Source organism: Prunus dulcis, chromosome 1 (assembly GCF_902201215.1).
Source record: "Prunus dulcis chromosome 1, ALMONDv2, whole genome shotgun sequence".
Lineage (NCBI taxonomy): Eukaryota > Viridiplantae > Streptophyta > Magnoliopsida > Rosales > Rosaceae > Prunus > Prunus dulcis.
Genome location: NC_047650.1, coordinates 22,073,446 through 22,092,873, shown reverse-complemented (window position 1 = coordinate 22,092,873; position 19,428 = coordinate 22,073,446). Strand labels below are relative to the sequence as shown.

Here is a 19,428-nt window from a genome sequence, read left to right as displayed (position 1 = left end):
AAGTATATAAAGTTCAATGTAGTTCAATTGATTTCTATCAACTCCACATAGAGTTTGATTGAATTCCTAGATTGATTTTGATGCTGTTTGTTAGAGTTTTATAGTAGATTTTAAAAGAGTTGATTACAATTCTAAAATATATATATATATATATTGTTAGGCTATTTATCGTTTTTCTAGATTTTCAAAAGAGAAAAGTACCTTTACAAAAACATTTGAGCTATTGACCTTCCAAATCAATACATCCAAAGAAATTTTTTTTAAAAAAGGGCATCTAATTTGTTCAAATGTGCAACCAAATAAGGACTTATGTCTGCATATTTATAAAAAAAAAAATACGCAAAAGTAAACATATAAAAGTAATTTCATGACAAAAAAATGATAAACAAACTATAATTCTAAATGCATAAAAATGAATAACTATCTGCTTCATTGCTCATCTTTGACTCCTGTCATTCATAGCTAGGGTGGGCGCGGTCCGGTTCTCACCTCAAACCGGAATCGAAATCGGTACTATTTAACTGGTCCTGCTTAGGCAAAAAAAAATTCAAAAATCGGCCGGTTCGGTTCTGTTTTGAACCGGATTATTAATTTTTTATTTTTAAAATATTTTTTCAAAAAAAATATTTTTTAATATTTTTTAAAAAATTATAATAAAGAACTTATTTTTTTGGCGTAAAAATTAACAAATAATCAAATTCATACATTTATAAATTTTTTGAAGTTGAACTTGGAAAAATAGTTATTATAAAATTTAAAACAATAACGCTACGGGCACCAACTTGTTTACCAACTTTTGAATACCAACACATGTGGCACATGACATGGCAATCTATGTCATCTGCCACCTCATTTATTTTAATTACATAATTTGTTATATAAATAAAAGAATTTCACACCGAAAAAAGAAAAAAGAAAAAGAAATTCTTTTATTTATATAATAAATTATGTAATTAAAATAAATGAGGTGGCAGATGACATAGGTTGCCATGTCATGTGCCACATGTGTTGGTATCCAAAAGTTGGTAAACAAGTTGGTGCCCGTAGCGCTATTGAATTTAAAATATGGCATTAGATTTTAAAATTTTGTAAAAATAAAAATATATATATATGACAGGTCCGGTGCGGTGGGGTTTAAAATCGGAACAGAAACCGGTTGGAACCGGTTCCGGTCTAGTTTGTTGACTTTTTTGGTCAACCAGTTTTTTTTCCGATTTTTTTCACTGGTTCGGTTCAGTGTTCCGGTTTTCCAGTCCCGATGCCCACCCCTATTCATAGCATCTCTCCACATATATGAAGATATCCCAACCCTCCGTTGGTTAGCATTCTCGCGTTGTTGTTCTTGGGTTTGAAAAACTTGGTCATAATTATTTTCCTCATTTTATGGTGATGATGACAATGCTGAATGCTCGTTGTTTTCTTCAATAGGAAATTCATCAAAACGACACACCTTGCTGAGAACTTTGTGCAACCCTGCACAAGCTAAGACCAACTGTACTTGTGTCTCATATGTAAACTAGAATATACCGAATATTCTCTCATATGGAAATGAATCGTGATTTATATATATAGTACATTGATAAAGAAGGGAAACGCATAACAAAAAAAAAAAAGGATGATTGTAGATGAAGAAGGCTATCGACATTTGATGAACAACAACAACAAAAAAAGGATGATGTAGAAAAAGTACAGAAAAAAAAAAACAGCAACCAAAAAATAAGAAGGAAAAGTAGAAACATCAATTGCTTGGATATATGATGGCAACAATAACTATTCAACTATTCATACATGATGTGCATCGAATACAAGCAACAACAATTGCTTGGCTATATGATGATGTATAGCAACAACAATTATTCAAGCATTGGAAAGCGTAAAAAAAGAGAAGAGATTTTTTACCTCCACTTGACAAACACACACAATCAAGGATTAGAAAGCGTAGAGCACGTTCAAAGTTTCTAGGGTTCACATAAGATTTGTCAAAGCCTTTTGTATTTATACTTACCACTTTATTTTCTAACGAAATCGGGAGACTTATTAATTCTTTCAAAATAAATTACTTTTTGAATACACCTAAATTTTGTTTGACTTTTAAAAAGTCATAATTGAATACACCTAGATTTCGATGTATTTTTTTAAATATCAATTGAAATCTGAATTGAATACACCCAAACTTTTACAAACTCTTTTAAAATCTGAATTGAATACACCCAAACTTTTAAACTCTTTTAAAATCTTAATTGAATACACTCTCCTTAGTTTGCTTTGCTGGTTGTATTGTAACAACATTGAGGTTAGTTTTAACAGATATTCTGCAGAATCTTTTTGGGTTTTGATTTGGGGTTTTCTAGGGCAAAGGGTGTGGGTTAGTTGTGTTTGCATATTTTGTTTATGCAAATTTCCATTACAATAATACTATGTAGTTGAAATAAAAAAATTATGCTACTGCTATTTTGGCAAGTTTATTATTTTTGGTTTGAAAACTCTATGGCTATTTTACATATTGAGTAATTGGTTTTTCAGTTTTGGGAATTTCATTGTTTGAGAATTTCTATTTTATTTTGTGATGCAACCAAAAAAAAAAAATCTACTATATCTATGAAGTGGTGCCTGTTCTCATTGTTCAACGTTCTTTTGCTACACTCTATAGATGTCTCTGACATGACCCAACTCAATTTCCACTTTGGAATCCGAGCCGAACCCTGTACTCAATTTGCTTTTGGATCTCACTTAATTCATCTACACTTAATGGTAATCTTGTTTTTGCTTCTTCCAAAATATCGAGGGCGACACCTGGTGGGTGCTGGGCATGAATGACTAAATTGCCCTTCTAGCTAAGTTTCAAAGTTTATTTCAAATTCGACTTCTGCTGAAAATTTGCGGAGTCTCCCCTCTAATTTGTTCGTTTTCCAAAATTTTTACTTGTATAAAACATAATTTTTATAATCCCAACACTTAACATGCACAATAATACCATTCAAGCGACCAACATCAATTTATTACGGCCTCAGGCCTCTCCGACTCAAATAAATGTTCTGTCATCTAAAATTCATCTCAACTTTCAGATCATTAATAATACATTAGCAATTTCAAACACACTAACTCGTGGCTACACCTTGTAACATTAGGTTGCCTACGTACCTTTACTGAGGGATCAAGCCACACGTAGATCTTTCAACTCTTTATCTTGCATGTACAAATCTTTATTACTGTTATACATATCAATATGGCTTCAAATCAACCCAAGTCTTACATTAATGATATATTCAATAACCTTCCCAAATTCTGCTGTAAACTTTCCAACTTTCCATATTCTCAAAACAGCTCATACTCATAGCACAAGTCAACCACTTACTGGACTTCCTCTAATTCATGAATCAATTGATATATCATTGGCTTGGATTATCATATATATATATATATATATATAATAAAAATAAAGATAAAAATAAAACAAACACCGCCGAAAACATTTTTAACCTTTCCTTCGAAACTTACATAAAACTCAACTATAAATACCCATATATTTATAAAGATCTTTAATTAACTTTTTATAGAAAAGTAGAGAAACGAGAAAATTATTAAAATAACATTGATAAAGTGAAATCTTAATGCCAGCGACAATAGCTTACTAAAATATAGGTTCTTCTCTCTAACTTATAAGACAAACTCATAGCTTAAGAAGTTAGTTGTAATTTATATAAAATTCTTTATCTTTGAAAACTCTCCACCCGGACGTACCCCCATCCATATTCTGTTAATTCCATCAGTACCGTCAATTCCAGTATTATTCCGTCAATTCCAAATATCCAGACAATTCCATATATCCGTCAATTCCATCCTCGCAGGCCACGAAAACACAAAGTTAACCGAGCCACATTCCTTGTAGGCCTTAAGGGACCATTAGTCAGCCTGAGCCGTATTCCTTGCACCACACGGTTCAGGTGTCCCCGAAACTCGTGGGGCATTATTTATACATGACAGCTTGTTTCAAACAACTAGGGGGTACTCCTGTGGTGGGTTTGAAAAACCATATCCGAAACTTATCACAAATTTATCTTTTATTCCACAAATACGTTTTCCAACTTTTATATCAAAATTCCCACAAATCGATTCTCAACCACACTTAAAATATAAATGCCAAAATCTGATAAGAAAACCAAGATCCATGATTCGTCATTTGCAGCTACTGAGTATATGGATTAAATATCGATGCACTTAAATATTTAATTAGTTTATCAATCACGTTGAACTCCAATTAGCAAGCCATCCCGATACTATAATAATAATCTTAGTTGCAATGAATAATTAGACAAATAGTTAAATAAGCGTTTAAATAACTAAATAAATAATTACTTATCCTAGAGATTCCATCAAATACTATAATACACTACCAATTAGCAAATAATCGAACTATGCACAATTTAGCAATCTACATATAAACATATCTATGTTTAGGCCCTGTTTGATGGGCTGGACTGGACCAGACTTTTTCAATTAAAATATACTATAATCCTAGCTATTGTTTGGTGAGCCTAAATATATTGTGGGACTGGTTAGGCCTCATATTTCGATAGGATACCAATCCAGCAAATGAGGGTTTTGTAAACCCAAGTGGAACCATGTGTTTCGAAGCCTCTGCCTCTGCCTCCGCCTTTCGTTGCTTTAGAGAACCTCTTATTTTCATCATCTTTCTTCTCTTCTTCTATTCATCTTTTTCTCTGATGCTTCCACAGATTTCAAGCAATCTGACACTTCAATCTCTCTCGCTCTCTATCATGGAAATAGGAACAAGAAAAAGAAGAAGGAAAGGGTGGGTCTGAAGAGAAGGGAAAAGGAGATCTTGACCATAATTTTTTTTTTCTTCTCATTTTCTGGGTTTTGCCTACACTCGGAATTGGGGGCCCTTAATAAAGGTTGTCCATCTCTTTTGTTTTTCTTGCTTCTGTTTGTTCCTGGTCCTGATAAGAATCCCAGATTTTCTACATCTCTCTATCTCCTTTTGGCTTCAATTTTATTTATTTATTGTCTGTTGTTAATTTTGGTTAATGGGTTGATCGAATTGATCTCAATTGTTCTGGGTAAGTCAGATATGTTGGTTAATTTTTTTGGATTTTGTTGCTTGATCGATGTAAGTCCTAATCTCTCTCTCTCTCTCTCTCTCTCTCTCTCTTTTTAAATTTTAATTTTTCTGATTTTATTAGTTTAAAATTTTCCATATTGGTCAACCCGGTAAGCGATAAATTTTCATATTGATCAATTCGAGACTCTAAATTCGAGACTCTGTGGGGTCCACGACCTCCAAATATTAATCCGAGAGTTCCTATAGGTTCCTTACATTTAAATAACTCTATCTTGCAAGTTTGGTCTGAATCAGATGGTCAGATTAATCACAATCGCACAATCGAATGATCACGGTTAATTAACTCTAGGGTTCGTGATTTCGGAGTATCCGAGACTCCGATTCATGATCCGTCGAATCTTATACGATCCTAGAAATACGGGGTACAACATATGTGAGTTGAGTTCGATCCAAAGGTACGAACCCATCGAACCTGGATAACGGACAATATGCAAAATCCATTCAAGGCTCAAACGGTATCCGAATTGGAATTCGAGTATACCTACCCACTCATGACAAATAGGGGATCGTATCGGCACACAATATCTCTTTTCTACAGTGCCCACATGCCACCACACGTTCTGGCAGCGCGTGGGTGTCCAAAATGATAACGACCACTGGAAAAATCTCAAAATCAAGGGCCAAGCTTCCTACCTTAGGTTTAGAACATCGATTGGAGCCACTTTTATTCTTGGACCTACCCCAAAAAATGGCCGGTAGTGGCCGGAATCTCATCCCGAAATCCGGCCAAGTTTCAATTCGTGATTTGGGTTATCTATGCTACAAATTGATCCAATCCTACCGAACCATCAGCTAAAGCTCCAAAAGTATATGAGAAACCATACCTCACTTGCCGGAGTTGGTGGCCGAAAACGGCCGGAAAAGACTAAGAAACGCTGCTGATTTTTTCACAAAAGTTTGGGCTCCTTTTTTGTTCAATTTTGGCTCAATGTTTTGGTGGATTTACCTGGAATCATGGCGGGGTATGGATATGTATGGAAAGAGGAGAGAGAGACAAAGAGATTGCAAGTTGTGGCCCTCGATTTGCTGGCTGTACGGAGGAGAAATCGTAGTTTGGAAATGGCTGGTCATCCCAAATTGCGAAACAGCAGAATCTGGATTTTAAAAAAAATATGAACTTTAAAATATTTACGATTGTGCCACTGAACTTCTTTTTATCGTAATTTCTTCGTTACAACTACGATTTCAGTCAACTACGTGGTCTACGCAACGGTACAACTGAATTTCCAAATTCTTTCTCTGTCAAAAAGTCAACTTTTTCTCTAATAAAATATTCTAGGGACAAAATTGTCTTTTTTCATAATAAATTAATAATTAAAAATTAATTAAGGTTCGGGTTGTTACAGTCTCTCTTTTGCTTTGTAGATAGATATCAAATTCAGACTTACACTGAATTTGAGTATTTGAGGCTTCATCTGAATTTGTTTGTTTACTTTGAAGTTTTTAAAGCAAATCATAAAATGCGTAAACAAAAAGCTATCTAGAGTTTTAAATAATGATAAATTATTCATATATTCAGCACTGGCGATTCCAGGATTTGAAAGTCAACTGGGCAAAACTTACAAATTAAACTCAATATTACGAGTGAATTCATTAATAAACACAAAAGGATACATCTATTCATGGAAATGTAATGAGCCTTACCTCAAATGCATCTCTATATAGGCCTCATCATTTGGCTCGCGGGCTCATGGGCTGATGGGGGCCCGCCTGGCCCATTGAAAAAAAAGCCCGACTAGGCCCGTTACGGGCTTTGAGATGGCCCGGCCCGCCTTGGGCTGGGCTAGGCTTGGGCTTGGGTGTCTGAAGCCCAACTCGGTTAAGCCTAAGAAAGCCTGGCTCGGCCCGCCCACAAAAGCCCGGCCCATTAGGCCCGCATACATATATAATTATGTATAAATAAGAGTTTAGGATTAGGATTATATCACTTAAATCATATACATAATTTGTTTCATTTCATTTACTTTTCTTTACTCATTCTAGTTTATAATTTGATGATTAGTACATTAATTTGTGTCAATTATTAATACAACAATTATATATATAAATAACATGAACAACATATCATATCACCAAATATAATCATATCACAAAACATAATCGTACCACCAAATATAATCATGCTTTTCTTGAACACATCACCAAAAATTTGCATATTTATTCATACCATTCTTTAAAAATAAAAAATAAAAATTGATACTTATTATTTTCTAAAATTATTTCTTAAAACGTATTACAGTCTAATTATGTAATAACCTCAAAATTACTACTTGGTTTTATTATTTTTGTGGAAGATCTTATTAAGCTGTGTGACTTTATTGGGTGTTTTATGAATTTGGTTTGATATGAAAATATTGGAATTAAGTGAGTTTAATATCAAATTTGGAGTAAAATGCCCTTATGATTAAGTTTATGATTTTTTTCGAATAAAGTATGCCCGTTTCGAACCAGCTCGGCCCGATGGGCTTTCTCAAACCCGGTCCATAGGTCGGGATTGGGCTTTGAATTTTCTAAAAAAACTCGACCCAGCCCGACCTAAGCCCATTAAATTTGGGTGGGACTAGCCCGGCCCAGCCCATTGACCAGCCATATCTCTATACATAAATAAAAACTTTAAAAATATATTTAACAAATAAAAATAAAAATCAGAAGTAAATGCAATACAATACAATATAAATTAACACTATTTATATTTAAAATTTTACCGTACAAAAGTTAGATTAGAAGTTTTAAATTCCTCAATTATCGTTGTATTATCGAATTAAAACATTAATTAAATATATAAAAATTTCTATATATTTATATTGACTGTTAAAATAGTTTTTTTGTTTGTTAGATAATCTTCTATCATATTATATTGGCCCAGAGGATAAAGTTTTTAAATAAAACCGATAAAACCAAAACTAGCCCATTAAACCCATCGACAATGACAAGAGGCAGCCAAGTGTTGAACACTAAACCCATCGTTTCACTAAAGGAGGCTAATCACAAAACGGTGTGTTTCGTTTATTAGGGCACCGAGACAAGCCAGACATCGTCTTCTTTGCCAGGCACACAGTGCGTCCTCTGCAACTCAGAAAACTCTACGCAAGAAAGGTGCTGCTATGCCTTCTTCACTGAGGTATTTCATAGAGCAAGTGGTGGGGGTATTCTTGCCCAGCCACCAATTGGTGAGTGTAGGCCATGGCTGGCTGGGCAACTAATTAGAGATAGAGTTCATTTTGTTGGCTTGGCTGACACATTTACCTATTTGTTTTTATGGAAAATTTTGGGCCTGGCAGCAGCCCAGCCTGCCCCCTGTGTAGGAGCTTTGGACTTGTGCAGAAATAGATCAATTAGAATAACATGAGCATGTGTTTCATTGCTGCAAAAATCACTGATTGTTGGTGGACCTTTCAAATTGTCATCATTCCTCTGATTCATTGCTGTAAAAATAACTAATATGTGCATGTTTCATTGCTGCATAAATAGACTTTTATGCATTTACATGAGCAATTATCAGGCTTTTTAAATGAAGGTTGGTCAAGGAAGTGATGATTTAACTCTATGCTCATTTATCTTGCATTCCTATTGGGGAATTTGCAGGTTTCTTAGAAGCAGGGCAAAACTCTGCAATTGCTACCCAAATTAGGGAGTTCCGTAAGTCAAAGGCTTTATCTTGCAACAGACTCAAAAATTCTGGTCCAATTCTAGCCAGCCCAACCCAACATTCCAACCCCAATCCTGTCTTGTCCAATCCGACTCACCACGGCCTAAATTCCCAAAAGTTTATAGGGTTTAAGGTTTTATCAGTTTAGTCTCCAAACACCAAACTCCCACAATGAATTTTCACCGCACCATCACCGGCATGTCGCCGGAGCCACTCTCAGCCTCAGGCTCCGAGAAGCTGAGCTTGCCTTCGCTTCAGTCGAAGATGAAGTGCGATCCGGAGGGGTACGAGTCGGAGCTTCACCTGATCTATAATCAATTCAAGTCGTCGTTGGAGCTCTTCAAGCAACAAGCGGATCTTGGGTTCAAGTCGGTTAGCGGCATTAGGAATGACCCGGCCGTGGCTAAGGACCTTGGCGATCGGGCCATGTTCTTGGCTCACGTCACCCCATTTTACCCGACCCATCTGGCCTATTTCCCCGCTCAGCTCGCCGAATTTATCCGCTCCTCTGCCCGAACACTTCCGTCGGGGCTCTGCTTGCACGTCACCCAAGCTCTCATTCTTCTCATGAATCGAAAGGTGCATGTAACGGATGTGAATTGTAGAATTTGTTGAAAATATTGGATTTTAGCGTTGAGCTGTGTTTGGTTGCTGAGAAAGTGTGCAAAATACTAAAATTATCTTGCTTAATTCCAGTTTTTCCTTTTTGGTTGTGCTTGTAGATGGTGGATATGGGAGACAATCTAGCTTTGTTCTTGGAGCTACAGACTTTTGGCAATAAGGCATTGAGAAAGCTGGCATATTCTCATGTGGTTCATAGCATTAAGAGAATGAATCAGAAACATAAGAATGAAGTGAAGAATCGGGCGCTTCAGAATGTCTTGTTTGAGATGCTTCGGGTTTGTTAATGCGTTTTCTTTCTTGTCAAAATTTCAGGGCTTTGTTAGTCTGATGCTTGAACTTGTATTATCCTTCCTTTTGCTTTTGTAGCAAGAGGATGAAACAAAAGCGAAGAGGGTGCTTATCACGCTACGAGAGCTTCACCAGAGAAAGGTGTGGTTCGATGAAAGAACAGCCAATGCGATTTGTACCGCATGCTTTCATCCATCGTCAAGGTATGCATTGTTTTTTTTTGGGTGGTTTCTGTGTCATTTGTAATATTGTGTGTGAAAGATTACAATTTGTGTTTGAATTTGTTAGGATAATGATTGCTTGCCTCTCATTTCTGCTGGATTACGAGAAGTTTGAAGATGATGATAGTGATGCATCAAGTAGCGAAGATGAAGCTCCTCACACACCTCAAATAGTCCTTAATAGAGAGTCTATTTATAAGGTCAGTATTGCACTATTACTTTAATGTTATTTCCAACCAGTTTAGTTGATGGCATTAGGATTGAGTTACACTATTTTGGGACATTTGATTGAATTCTAATGAGAACTCTCATAAGTACAATCAACCGTGTTCTTTTCATTGTCTTTTAGGCACACCATCAAGGAACAATTGCTAGCAAGAAGAAAAAGAAAGCAAAACTACAGCGTGCCATGCGTAGTATGAAAAAACAGCAACGCCTGTCATCAGAAAAAAGTAATTCAAATTATCATACGCCACTTAATCATTTGAAAGATCCACAGGTTTGTCTGATTTTATCATCTAGCTCGTATTTGTCAATCTTTCTCTTTATTAAGAAGGATGCTTGACAGTTCATTCTTCCTGAAGGGATTTGCTGAGAAGCTATTCTCCCGCCTTCAAACCTGCAATGAACGATTTGAGGTAAATAGTTACATTTGTAGAATTAACAAAGAACAGCATTCATGTACACTTGTCTTTTGGAGAAAGTTGTATATTGCTCGCCCAATTATTGTTATTCTATCATAGCAAATGAATACTAACTGTGTTGGATCTTTTAATTTTGGATTTTTTATTCATTCGGCTCTCAATTATGTCATAACAACGAGTAGAGCCAAACACTTACGTATGCGAGAATTTTGTGTCTTGTTTCTATCTAACTAGTTTACATTGTTAATGAATTGATGCTGGACATTGCATTTTCATTTGTTTTGATTATATTACCCTGTGTTAACTTAAGGTCAAGATGATGATGTTGAAAGTAATTGCTCGCACGATTGGGCTTCACCGCTTGATTTTGCTGAATTTTTATCCTTTCCTTCAGAAATATATTCAGGTACATTATTTGACCCATTCACTGAATGTAATGTATTATTCTCTTGAGAGTTGAATTGTGACTATATTGGTATCACAGCCTCACCAACGCGATGTCACAAGTTTACTTGCTGCAGCAGTTCAGGCCTGCCATGATATGGTTAGTTGGATTTTCTGTATTGTCTGATTGGACCTAGACAGAATCACTTTTTCTTTCCTGTTTTAACTTTTATTAACTTTCTTAAAGTCCTACTGCTAATTCAAGTGAACCATGATTCATTTACTAGTGATTAATTAACCTTTCTTAAAGTTAACTTTGATTTACTTTCTTGTGAGCAGGTTCCTCCTGATGCAATTCAACCACTTTTCAAACAACTAGTGAATCAATTTGTACATGATCGCTCACGTCCAGAGGTGTTGCTTCATTAGCTGCTCTGTTTTAGTATATTTTTTTAATGCCTTGCGTATATCTCTGATCACTTGCTTTTTCCAGGCCATAGCTGTTGGACTGAATGTAACGAGGGAACTATGTTTACGAATTCCTTTGGTAACAACCTATTTATACCATTCGACCAAAATCTATTTACACCATTTGGTTTCTGGCCTTGCTAATATTATGGGTTATTTGAAGGCTTCCTTAATTATTTTTTGTTTTGTGCATCTAGTTGATGACCGAAGATTTGCTGCAAGATCTTGCATTATATAAGAAATCACATGAGAAAGCAGTTTCAATAGCAGCCCGTTCACTTATTGGTTTATTCAGAGAGGTTCTCTCTCTCTCTCTCTCTCTCTCTCTCTCTCTCTCTCTCTCTCTCTCTCTCTCTCTCTCTCTCTCTCTCTCTCTCTCTCTCTCTCTCTCTCTCTCTCTCTCTCTCTCTCTCTCTCTCTCTCTCTCTCTCTCTCTCTCTCTCTCTCTCTCTCTCTCTCTCTCTCTCTCTCAATTTATTTATTTCGCATGCATGGATTTCCATGAACCATGTTGCAGCGTAAGGCTGACTATTTAGTGTACATGCAGATTTGCCCCTCACTGCTGATTAAGAAGGATCGTGGGCGCCCTACTAACCCAAAGGCAAGACCAAAAGCGTATGGAGAAGTCAACGTACTCAGCAATGTTCCTGGTGTTGAACTGCTAGAAGAGGATGATGGCAATGAGGATGGTGATGATGCTGATGAAGCTTCATTAAGCGGCACTGATGATGATCTTGATCACGATGAGATGGTTGCTTCCAGTGATGATGAAGACAACCAGATAGCTAACAGTGACAGTGGAAGTGAAGAGGATTCCATAGTAGCTGAAGATGTAGATAGTGATGGTAGTATAGATGACAACGACAGTGATGTCAGTGGTGATGAGGATGATGAAGAGGATGAGGATGACGAAGATGAAGAGGATGAGGAGAATGAATCCAACAACAATGATGCCAAAGATAGTGGAACTGGAGTAAAAGATAACAAAGCAAAAAAGAGGAAGGTTGCAGATTTTGATAAACAACTTACTGATGCTGACGCAAGTCTTCGTGCTTTAAAAAGATTGGCCAAAGAGAACATGGAGCCCATTTCATTGGACTCAACAGATGGTTTTCTTTCTAATGAGGACTTCCAGAGGATTAAGGAATTAAAGGTTTGTTTTTATTTGTTCGGTTGGACCCAAACTTAAGTTGATGCCAAAGGTGAAACATGTTGTAATCCTGTAACCTTGGGACATGAATAATATTAATGTTTTTAATCTCTCTTAATCTTTACATTCTGACCTCTTGTAGATGTCATAAGATTCTGTCCATTATTTGATTCTTCATTTTGCCAGGCAAAGAAGGATGCCAGATTTGCTTTGACTCAGCATGGATTGTTGAAAAAGGGTGCAGATTCCAAATCGCCAGCATTCAAGATTCCCAATTCGGATGAACTGAGCATTAAGCGAGTAGATCCTGCAAAGCTTGAAGTAAGTTTTAAATCATTTTACTGGTCACGCTACTCTCAGTATGCTTCTTCGGAGGAGTCTGTCTCTGCATATAAGAAATAATGCATCCTAAGTAGAGATAAATAGATTGACAAAAAGTTTTAAGAAACGTTGGAATTCTTGATAAGTCCTATACCTGCATTATTTGCTTAAAAAATCCCTGTAGTTATTCTACTGGCCTTGGCGTCTTATAAATCCAAGGGAAAAGAAAACTATAAAGCTTTAAAAACGCCACGTTGTACCTTTCTTTATTTTCATTGACCCAATTGAGTGTCTACTATGTAGGTCCACGTGAAGAAAAGGATGAGCAAGGAGGAGAGATTGGCATTAGTGAGAGCAGGGAGGGAGGACAGAGGGAAGTACCAGGCTCGAGCTGCTATAAAGCAGAAGAAGGTATGTTAATTGGATCTCACTAATTGCCAGAATACTGTTAGAAGATGTCTATTTATTTCCATTTTACTTATCATGTTTTTTTTTTGTCAAATTTTATTTATCATGTTTAGCGTTCTTAAAGCCTCTTTAATTGCTGAGTAATCCAGTATCTGGCATAGCATAGATCCTCACCATTCTCACTTTTGCTTTTAAACCTTTCTGGTTCCTTCTATGATACAACTAGTAGGGGATCATATCTTCAGAAAAATAAAGAGAAAAAATAAGTGAATAGTAAGTTCCGATAAGGTCATGCTGCGACATTGAACTTCTTTAACATGTATTTTCATGAATGCCAACAGACGGGTGGTATGAGCAATCGGCAGAAGGAACACAAGAAACCCATGCCTCTTGCTGCAAAGAGGGCAAAGGTAGCTAAATCTCGTATAGATAAAAAGAAAAAGCAGCAGCGAGCTGGCAAACAATTCCGAGGGAAGAAAGCATGGAAATGAGGAACCTCATCAGTTTATCTTTTTCTTCTCTCCCCCTACTTTTTACTTACAAGTAAATTGAAAGAGTTTGTTAATTATGAACAAAATGCCATTGTTTTTCCTTAATGAGGATGCCCGTTTGTAGTTGTGGCTGCCTCAATTCTCAAAAGAGACGTTTATAGGGTTCTGTATTCAAAAACTTGTGACAGATTTTGATGACGCTTTCAAGGCAAGAATATGTTCGGCCATAAATTTTCTTCAACTTTTATTTAATGTATTGTAGGAAACAAAATTCCTACGGATTCAGACCCAACTTCCAACGGGCATTTTGGTAAGTTCTGTTTCTATCTATAATTTTGATTTAAAAAAAAAATTCTTGTTATAATGTATTCAAATTTGTATTTTCAATATCATAATCAGTTAATTGAAAATTAAACACTGCCCAGGAGCTGCTCCATGGACGATGTAATGTCCCAAGTGAATGTGTGGAGACGATAGAAACCATAAGAAAACTATCATTGCGGCATCAAGGAGTTGTTTTCTATAATACGGCCTACAAATCAGATTTAGGGCAAGGGGGGGCCAAAGGGGAAAAGTAAAGAAAAATGGGAAGAAGGGAACAAATCATAGGACCCAGGATTTAACAGAACAAGCTTGGCCAAGAGACGCCCTACTCTTCCCCAGAACATGATGGCAAATCACTAGTCTGGCCAAAAATATCAGGAATTCCTTCCCAATTCTTCTTCTCCCTAGTTTCCCAATACCCACCTGCATAACTATAACAACCATCCTCGTCTTTTCGAAACCATCTTGGCTGCCAACCTCTCTCTTGCAACTTCCTCGCCTGCATCACGAAATTATCAACAGTTGCTCAATACATTATTACTTCATGTAATAAATGGAAGAATTTTGACCAGAGTTCTAAATCTCGGAGTTTCAAGGTTATAACTTTTACTTTTGGCTCAGAATTAGATACAAGGATGCATAAAACAGGAGGGGGATACCTGTCTTTGTAGCTGTTCTAGTCTTAGTTTCTCTGCATTTGCAAATTCATATTCACCGTTCTCCAAATGTCTTTGATCTGGCCTTAGTCTTGAGTCTGTTGGAGGTAATTTCTCCAATAAGCCAGGTGTTAATTCATTCAGAGATATTGCAAAAGGAGAGAGATTGTATCTTGTCTTGGTAGCATAGTTATCTCTTTCCCACAGCAGCACGGCCTCTGTCATTGGATCATAACCCTTTTGTTTTGTAGTTGGATCTCCCAGCACATAGTACATTGCCTCGTCCCACTTGCCCACCAACATTGCTACTTTCTCTCCAGTTCTGTTGTCTTGAACAAATCCATGAACCTGGAATTTTATGAACAAGGTCATATATATGTAATACCCGTTTTACACAAAGGCAAATTTAGCACCATTTATAATTTCTTTGTTTGCGCATAAATCAGGCCTAAACAATAGTATAACATAAGCATAGAGTAATCCAACAGTCTTACTATAGTGAAAATACAAATACCTCCCCCCTGTATTATTCAAAAATTACTGTGACCTCCCCTGGACATTCAGAAGTAGTAAACTCTTAGGACTTGAGACTTCAAACATATACTTCTTCCCATGTAAAGCAGAAAGAAAAATAGTCTCATACAACACACCAATGGGAGGAAAAATGATGAAATGTTTGCTGTAATATATTGTGCCAGTTATCCTTCCTTTTGCAATCACTAAACTAACCTGATGTGGATTTCGGTCTATGATAGACTGCTCCTTGAACTTTAGCTTGCAGGAGTAATTGCCACTTCCACTGATGCGCATGGTGCCATAGTGGTCACAATAAATTTTTCCTAGTATGATATTGTATATAGAAGTAGTGACCTTGCTCCACTGAAAAGTCTCCCCGTCCTCAAACTGCAAGGAAAGGACACCCACAGGATCAAGCTGAATAGAACGCCCCCAAAACTTGCCCTTGAGATTGGAGTCTGCCCAGAATTTCCAACCTCTGCCTTCACAGTGACAAGCAACAACCATTGGGTGGTGACTCACCTGAGTGCAATCTCACCTTTGTTAGACAACAATCAGTAATTCATTAAACATTTGACAATTTGCTGAGATACTTCCAATTCGATGAGTCCAAACAAGAAGCAACAGAGGGCTGATTTTATCTTTTATCATTCTTCATACTTAAGGAATAAAAATCTAGTAAAAGGACCTATTAGACATCAACACTAAAATTGTCAACATGCATTACCTTTTCAGAGAAAAAACGAAGTCCTTTATCTGGATAGTCAGCTTCATAGGTCTCCCCAAGAAGAGGATTAAAGGGTTTGCACTGCCGACCTTCTGTTGATGCATAGCCAGAAACAGCAAAAGCTGCAACGTTTAGAATTCTCATTAAATCATTCCCCTGCACCACATGAAGTCCAACGTTTAGATACATAAAAATCTGGAACTTTTATGATGGAAACTTGGTTGATCCAGTTATTCTCATCTCTCCTCAAAACAATACAGGAACTGGTGAAGAACTAACCTGCTTTCCCCATTCCAATGCTCGATCAACCAAGTTCGAATACTCCAGATCTTCAAAGCACTTTTGTAACGAAGAGAGGGGTTCATTAAAATAAACAGGAAGACAGACTCCAGACAAGTCCTTCCCAATATTATCCTTGATAATTGACCACAAGCCAACAGGTTTATCTTTCTCCTTTGGTTCTGGAAAATTATCCCTCCTTTTCACATATGGATATTTAACTGTCCGGATCTCCTCAACTCCATGCAATCGATCAGAAAAGAAGGAATCTCTATCATATAAACAACCATTGCCCAAACCTTCCCTACTCCGATGGGAAGCACTTCTTAGAGTATCTGAAGACAAAAAATCATGTGTATCAAAATATGTTCCTTTAAAATAAAAAAATAAAAATCTCCATCATTTACACAATCACTTCTTATACCTTCCCTACTCCGATAGGAAGCACTCCTTAAAGCATCTGAAGACAACATATCATGCGTATCAAAATATGCTCCTTCATCTTCATCTGTTTCAACATCTGCTCCATCTTGACTTTCATTATCTGCGTCAGAGTCACTTGCACTTCCCTCTGATAAGACGGAGTAGAAATCTGTGGCATGAAATATCATTGCACATATATCAGGAACTGAGTGTGGTGCGCGAAACCTTTTGAGTAGCAATAAAACTAAAATAATCGAAATTCCAAACATGACTAACCACTAAATCTCCTATTCCCCTGTCCGCAGTAGGACTCACGCTCCTTTGTTTCATCTACTACTGTAGTTTCCAGCTCTATTTTCTCCGTCTGCAAAAGAAAATTTAGATAGGGTTTTACTTTCCAAACTAGGAAGCGTAGCACCACCACACATGGCAGCACATGTATAAAACAGAAACTGAGTAACCAGATGCATGGAACTCTGGTAAAACGCAAGACTGCTAGAGTATATTCAAATTATTAAGCTGAACACGAAGGAAGAAATACCTCCAATTGTCTCAAAGTGTCTAACAACATCACATGTTTACTCTGAAGAGTCCTCAACTGATTTTGCAGCTCGGAGACTTCTAAGAGCATAATTGACTCGCAGTCTTTGATCACCGGCTCACCAACACCCTCCTGTGCTAATCTTAATCTTAGCTTCTCTGTTGAAACAACTATATCTTCTGAAGGTACTAAATCATGGCTTGTCAACACTCTAGGGAAAAGATCTTTAGCACACAGCAGTGCCTCAATCCATGCAGCTCTGCCCTCTCTAGATACACAACGCAAGTGAAGAGTTTTAGTTCCTGTGAATATGGAAAGCCTTTTATCATCTGACTTGCTGGCACGAATTGAAGAGACCTGTGGACCAGACCACTTCAAATTCAGTAACCAATAACTCAAAAGTATAGATCATGAGCATATATTTGTGTACATCATCATGCAAAACACAAGTATGCACAGTACTTACCTCACAACTCAAAAAACGTCGTGCAAACATATTTGAGTTCTTGTTGGGTTATTCAATATTGAGAGAGGATTGGGTATCAGAAGGCTAACATTATTGTGCTCGCACAAATATGTGGTATTTTCCATTGGGTTATCACAAAATAAAATTTACTACCAATCTGGTCATTGTCCATGAATCTAATATACTTATATGAATCTTACTCATTTCCGGTTCTTGTATATATTTAAACTTACCCATGAAAAGTGCTGGAATATTAAACAATTTTTGTAGCTTTCCAGAGCCACCATTCACATTGCAGCAACAAGTACACAAACTCAACCAAACGACGCAGATAAGCCAAAGTTAACTCGATGCTTTCTCAGTTGCTAAATATATCAGTACCAATAATAGCATTACTAATATAAATCACCAATTTGCAAATAAAACGCAATACTAGCAAGCATCACAGTTTGCGATTAACAAAAGCCAAACCTTCAAATGGACTACGCCGAAAGGCTTGCACGGCCTCGCCGGGGCACCAAGCCGACTATTACTCCAATTAGCCTTCTTCATATACCTCAACGAGTCTTCTCCGATCACCCTCAAGCCTTTCTCCCGGACCGGGCTCATCAAAATCTTGTCCGGTCCGTGAACCTTGTAGTACGAAAGCACACCGTCTTCGAGCACAAACCACCTCGACCTCCATCCCTTCCCGTAGTTCACCCACTTGTACAAAATCCCAGCCACGCTGCCACTGACGCCTCCATTGATACCAAACACCTTCGAATCCCTAGCTTCGCTGATCGTATCTTCAACCTCGTGTCCCGCAGTAACGGAAGCCCTGTCCGATTCGGTCCCGGCCGACGAGACCTGAGCCGAGTAGCTCGGCTTCGAGCCGTAACTCACGTTTCGGATCGGAGCCTCGGGCCCCAACTGGCACTGACTTGACTGCTTCGCCACGACCGGACTGGCCCGGTCCCGATCGATCGACACCGGCGCAATGCAGCACAGCGGGTTCATAGTGAGCACTACCAGACCATTCAATCAAACAAATCGCTTAAATGCAAATCCCATCCACCGATGCTGATCAAACGGCTCCGATTTATGGAAATGCAGAACCCGATCGCCAACGAAACGTTTCGGAAATGACATAAAGCTGGTCCTCGAAACGGAGCCTCTGCTTGTAGCCTTCGTAGCCTCGTACAAATCTCAGAGAGAGACTTATGAAGAGCTCTGCTGCGCACACAGATCCATTTAAGAACCTCTGCTGCGCTGCTGCTCAGTAATTAAACCTTTTTTTTTTTTTTGCGAGCGTAGGTTAAAGTTTAAACACACTTTAAAAGCTTCATTTGTGTCAATTAATAATAATTAAAGGCGCGATGCAATTTAATTATAAATGCTTGGAGGTTGGTTTTTGGGTTTTTGGGGGCATAATTGTGGTGGAGTGGAAGCAGACAGGCGACAGCTAACGTGCGCATTTGTGCACAGGTAGTGATTGGGTGGGGAACCATTCGTCCGGTGGGAGCTATGAAGCTCCGTCTGAAATGACGTTACTGCCCTTCTCCGTTTGGCGCAATCCTTACGCGGGCTGATGACCATTGCGGGGTTCGGAACGGCCGCGTTTTGGGATAATTTGAAAGCGATTGGTGAAACTGGAGGAACGAAGGGGAGAAAAAGGAGGGTTTGATTGCGTGTGTGGGAGAGGGATTGTGGGCGGTGGAGCTTC

At 37.6% G+C, this 19,428-nt stretch overlaps 2 protein-coding genes across 4 annotated transcripts; one reads left to right on the top strand and one right to left on the bottom strand.

The window, feature by feature from the left end:
- Window positions 1-8,142: 8,142 nt before the first annotated feature.
- On the top strand, window positions 8,143-14,083 carry LOC117616685 (protein SDA1 homolog). Of its 3 annotated transcripts, none has more exons than XM_034346074.1 (16): window positions 8,143-8,313; window positions 8,729-9,371; window positions 9,515-9,691; window positions 9,783-9,907; window positions 9,993-10,125; window positions 10,275-10,424; window positions 10,510-10,563; window positions 10,880-10,975; window positions 11,054-11,113; window positions 11,293-11,367; window positions 11,447-11,500; window positions 11,619-11,720; window positions 11,969-12,574; window positions 12,758-12,892; window positions 13,196-13,303; window positions 13,642-14,083. In XM_034346074.1, the coding sequence occupies exons 2-16, from the start codon at window positions 8,964-8,966 to the stop codon at window positions 13,789-13,791; spliced, it is 2,433 nt and encodes an 810-aa protein (XP_034201965.1). In that variant the 5' UTR covers window positions 8,143-8,313; window positions 8,729-8,963; the 3' UTR covers window positions 13,792-14,083. The 3 variants fall into 3 exon arrangements, with proteins under 3 accessions (XP_034201965.1, XP_034201964.1, XP_034201966.1); XM_034346073.1 differs by having other exon boundaries at window positions 8,145-8,264; XM_034346075.1 differs by having other exon boundaries at window positions 8,162-8,239.
- A 74-nt stretch (window positions 14,084-14,157) lies between these two features.
- On the bottom strand, window positions 14,158-19,204 carry LOC117616684 (oxysterol-binding protein-related protein 1D). The gene is made up of 9 exons (XM_034346072.1): window positions 18,195-19,204; window positions 17,258-17,614; window positions 16,993-17,080; window positions 16,718-16,885; window positions 16,294-16,628; window positions 16,015-16,170; window positions 15,501-15,809; window positions 14,775-15,119; window positions 14,158-14,614 (listed from the first exon to the last, which is right to left on the bottom strand). The coding sequence occupies exons 1-9, from the start codon at window positions 18,720-18,722 to the stop codon at window positions 14,441-14,443; spliced, it is 2,460 nt and encodes an 819-aa protein (XP_034201963.1). The 5' UTR covers window positions 18,723-19,204; the 3' UTR covers window positions 14,158-14,440.
- Window positions 19,205-19,428: the final 224 nt, after the last annotated feature.